Source organism: Carya illinoinensis, chromosome 15 (genome assembly GCF_018687715.1).
Source record: "Carya illinoinensis cultivar Pawnee chromosome 15, C.illinoinensisPawnee_v1, whole genome shotgun sequence".
Classification (NCBI taxonomy): domain Eukaryota; kingdom Viridiplantae; phylum Streptophyta; class Magnoliopsida; order Fagales; family Juglandaceae; genus Carya; species Carya illinoinensis.
In genome coordinates, this window is record NC_056766.1 from 27,811,029 (window position 1) to 27,816,378 (window position 5,350).

Genomic DNA, 5,350 nt, shown 5'->3' on the forward strand with positions numbered 1-5,350 from the left:
ATGGACAAGAGTTGGATGCAAATCACTGATAAATTTGGATCTAGGGAATATGCTAAAGGAGTGAAGGATTTCCTTACCTTGGCCCAAACTTATGCTACAAGTGAGGAAATTCATTGCCCATGTATCAGATGTTCAAATAATTACTTCCTACCAATAACCCAAGTAGAGAGACACTTGTTTATTAAAGGTATTGACAAGAATTACACGACGTGGATTTTTCATGGTGAAGAAGAAGATTTAATCATAAGTGATGATGATGATAATGTGCATGATCCTGATGAAGAGGATGACTTCATTGATGATGTTGATGTTATGTTACGAGATATTCGGGCTGCCGGATTTCTTGATGTTCCCATAAGTGATTCATTCCATGCTGCGGGTTCCACATTGGTCGATACCTTTTCATCTCAGACTTTTGACCAGCTGTTGGCTGATTCCCGGCGTCCTCTTTGTGAAGGTTGTACAAAGTATTCTAAACTATCATTCATTGTCAAGTTGCTGCACATTAAAACACTTGGTGGTTGGAGTGTAAAGTCTTTCGACATGCTTTTACACTTGTTGAAGTCGGCTTTTCCCAATGCCCTTTTGCCAAACTCATATCAAGAATCACGTAACTTGGAAAAAGGGCTGGGCTTTACTTACACCAAGATACATGTTTGTCCAAATGACTGCATACTTTATTGGAGAGAAAATGTGGATAAAGATGAATGCCAGAAATGTAAACTTTCAAGGTGGAAATTCAGCAACACTAAGAAGAGGCGAATTCCTCAAAAGGTTTTAAGACATTTTCCGTTGAAGCCAAGGTTGCAGAGATTGTTTATGTCACAAAAAACATCAGTTGATATGAGGTGGCACAAGGATCAGCGTGTCATGCAGCAAGATATTCTAAGTCATCCTGCTGACTCTGAGGTGTGGACGACATTTGATCAAAAGCATGCTTGGTTTGCAGAAGATCCAAGAAATGTCAGGCTTGGTTTAGCTAGCGATGGTTTCAACCCATTTAATAATTTGGCTAAGCCTTATAGCGTATGGCCAGTGATTCTTGTCCCTTACAACTTACCTCCGTGGTTGTGCATGAAGGATCCATTTTTTATCACTTCACTCTTGATTCCTGGACCAAGATCACCAGGAAATGAAATCGATGTCTATCTTCAACCTTTGATAGATGAATTGATTGATCTATGGGATAATGGTGTTGATACATACGATGCAAAGGCCAAAGAGACTTTCAGATTGCATGCAGCATTGCTATGGACAATTAACGACTTTCCTGCTTATGGAAACCTCTCCGGGTGGAGTACTAAGGGGAAGATGGCATGTCCATCGTGCAAGGAAGAAACAGATTCGATGTGGTTGACATATAGCCGAAAGCATTGTTACATGGGTCATCGCCGATTCTTGCCACCGGGCCACATCTGGAGAAAGAAAAAGACTATTTTTAATGGCAGGGCAAAGCATCGTGACCCACCTACAATTTATTCAGGAGAAGATGTACTCATTCAACTCCAAAATATTCCTGATGCAAATTTTGGCAAATCCATAAAGAAAAGAAAGCGTACCACAGAGGAGTTCAATTGGACCAAGAAAAGTATCTTCTTTCAATTGCCATATTGGTCAACTATAAAGATTAGACATAATCTAGATGTAATGCACATTGAGAAGAACATATGTGACAACATCTTAGGAACTTTGATGAATATCTTTGGCAAAACTAAAGATCATCCTAATGCATGTCGTGACCTTTCAACTCTCAATATAAGGGGGAGTTACACCTTATTCAGGATGGACAACGCATTAGTATGCCACAAGCATGTTATACGTTGTATGGAGCTGAGCGGACTGGTTTTTGTAATTGGTTGCACGGTGTGAAATTCCCAGATGGCTTCGCTTCAAACATTGCCAGATGTGTTAGTGTAAGTGACTGCAAAATATCGGGGATGAAAAGTCATGATTGCCATATTTTCATGCAAAGATTACTTCCTGTTGCAATTTCTGGATACTTATGCCAAGATGTACGGTTGGCACTAACTGAGCTAAGCACTTTCTTCAAAGAATTGTGTGCTAGAACATGTAAGAAGGAAGTCTTAGAGCAGCTTCAGACTGATATCGTCGTTATTCTTTGCAAGCTTGAGATGATTTTTCCGCCTACCTTTTTCGACATAATGGTGCACTTAGCCTATCACTTGCCACGTGAGACCCTGCTTGCAGGGCCAGTTCAATATAGGTGGATGTATCCTTTCGAGAGATATCTCGAAAAATTCAAGAGATATGTTAAGAATAAGGCCTACCCGGAAGGTTCAATAGCTGAGGCCTATATCCATGTTGAATGCTTGAATTTTTGTTCCATGTACCTCCATGATGTTGAAACTAGATTCAATCCTCCTGAACGTAACGTCGACGAAGGAGAAGAGGGTGTACGAGAGGGACTATCTGTTTTTTCCGCGAAGGTGCGACCCATGGGTTTTGCATCACGTCACCAATTAGACGATGATGCTTTTATAAAAGCCAGATGGTATGTTTTTAATAACTGCACAGAGATTGGAGAATACCTAAAGTAAGTAACCAAACTAGTTACCAACTTAGACACTTTCCATTCTCAATATACTAATTTATGTTGCATACCCTACATATACTTATTAACCGTTGCATGGGCTTTTGTCTAGTGAGCACTACATGCAAGTGAGTGAAGAGTATCCCAATAATGCCGATAGTATGCATGCTGCAAAATTTCCAGACTGGTTCAAGTCACAAGTATGCAAACTCGTTTGGAAGTTCAGCCTTATTTTCTTTGGCCACATATGTTTGTTTAATGCGAAAACATGTATTGTTTTTACTTTATTTAATTCCTTATTTGAACTTATGATAGATTCAAGCTAGGCGTGCTGATAATCCCGAAGAAGTTTCGGATGATCTATATGCCTTAGCATGTGGTCCTGACCCTTGGGGTGCGTCCTATTCTGGTTGCATAACCAACGGTATAAGATTTCACACAAAAAAACGGGAAGAACATCGTCGCACCCAAAACTCCGGTGTCATGGTCATTAGTGAACAACCAGGATCTGAAAAACTTGAGTTCTTTGGTAGACTAACAGACATTTTGGAATTCCGCTACATGGGTTGGCGTCGTGTTTACTTATTCAAATGTGAATGGTTTGACATCTCTGATTCCAAACGAGGGATACGTATCGAACCACATCTTACTAGTGTGAATATGTCGCGGACAGCTTATAAGGATGATCCATTTGTTTTGGCATCCCAAGCATCACAGGTATTTTACCTAAAAAATCGCAGCATCCGTGGAGAATGGTATGTAGTCCAAAAGGTCATACATAGAAATGTCTATGACCTTCCACGATCATCCCTTATTGAAGATGATGAATCTGATTCTAGTGACGTTGATGCATACCAAGAGGATAATTCTGGTGATGCTTACGTGAGTGTCCATGCTGATGACATCCCACTGCAAACAGACATGCACAGGCCGAATGTTGAACCGGAGCAGGTTGATGTTGACACATTGGTAATGCAAAGGTCTAATTGGGACCACTTTGAGCAAGGTTTTATCAATGACAAAACCAGCGAAGACAATTCAGATCACAGCGCCGAACTAGAGGGTAGCATAGAAGAAGATAGTATCTCAACGGATGATGAGATGAACTAGAGAATTGTGTGCTGGTAATAACCTCGTGATTCCACATAACCCATTGTGTTTACTTCAATCTGATATCATTTCGCCACTAATTATGCTCTCGTCTTTTCCATCGTTTCTTATCTAATGCAGGAGTTATTACCAGGTTGATTGCAGCGTGGCAATATCTTATTGTATTGATGTTTGAATGCCCTTGATACTTCAAGTGATACTTCAAAAATAGCAGATATTCCATTGAATGGATGTGTTGCACCCTTTATGTATTTCTATTGAATAGAGGTCTTTTATCACTTTAGTATCCATTTTGTGTGTTGTGCTTGACAATATATTAGTTTGTTATTTTTCAAAAAATTTGACAAAGTTTATTCGTATATTAAGTTCAAGTAACAACTGAAGAATCCCCACCCCCCTTTATGCCCAGAATTTGACACTTGTTTATTGGTATGGTTGTATATACTTAGTGTGATTGCAGGGATACTCTATTGGTTGCCTTCGCCTTGGATATGCCGATCACTAGAAGAGGTAGAGGTCGATCACTTGGAGTGAGGGGTGGCCGAGGGCGAGGTAGATCTCAAAGAAATGATGAAGTTCAGGATACAGTACCCATTCCTGTCCTTGCTACCCAAGATGATGCATTCTCAAGCTCAGATGACTCAACTGAGCCACCTGATTGCGTCCCGAGCACAGAACCCAATGACATGCCAGCAGTTGATTCACAGAGTGCAAACCTGGATGGTATATTTCTATTTTTTTGAGGTGTTGTTTTACATAGTATGTTAGTGGTTGATTAATATGACTGTTACACGAGATATATGATGCTAACATGTCAATTGACAACATTAGTAGCACCAAGCCAAAAGCGTGGCCGAGGAGCAGCAAAAAGCACAGAGTTTGAGAAGTTACGAAAGCATGGAAAGATACCCTTGAGAATTAAGGATGGTGAGACTGCACCTTGTTGTGAAAATGCTACTCATTTTACTACAAGGGTTACATGGTTGGTCAAGCACCATATGGACTTGAGTCATGCTAGCTGGCATGCCGTTCCAGCTAATGAGAAGGAAGAATTGGTAACACGCGTTTAGGTTAGCTTGATTTGGAATTTCATACATTTTCAAATAGAGTATGAGGAAATCCTAACGTAATTAATATTAAGTTCAAGCACTAATTATAATTAATATGTTTGTTGTTTGTCCCTAGGCTGACTTCATCCTCGATTGGACCAAGAAGAATCACCGTGATACGGTTACGAAGACACTTCGGAAGCGGTTTAATCATATTCGTTATGATTTACATAGAACGTACAAGAAATATGAGAGTAATGAACAAGCACTTGCGAATGTGCCACCGTTGGTGACCCCAACCATCTGGGTGAAGTTATGCGCTCGATATGCAAGCAAGGAGTATAAGGTAAGTTGGAAGTCAAACATTGAATTAACGTTGCTTTGTGAAGAATATTTTTTACGCACTGTTTGATACATGTTAAGCTTGACACGTGTGATTGGTTTCATGTATATCATGTCTTGTGTGAGTGCAGAGAATGTCTGAACGGAATAAAGGTAATAGAGAGAAGCAAGAAAACAATCACACGGCTGGACGAAGGTCCTTTGTACGCCTAATGGAGATGAGGGTAAGTCAATTAAGCTAGATATGCAAGATGCACATCAATTAGACCTTATTACACCACACTTTAAGTGTAAGTTG

The 5,350-nt window shown here is 40.1% G+C and overlaps 1 protein-coding gene across 1 annotated transcript; it reads left to right on the plus strand.

Moving 5' to 3' along the window:
- On the plus strand, positions 1-1,869 carry LOC122296774. The gene has a single exon (XM_043106566.1). It carries the CDS (start codon positions 1-3, stop codon positions 1,867-1,869), a length of 1,869 nt encoding a protein of 622 aa, XP_042962500.1.
- The last annotated feature ends 3,481 nt before the right edge of the window (positions 1,870-5,350 follow it).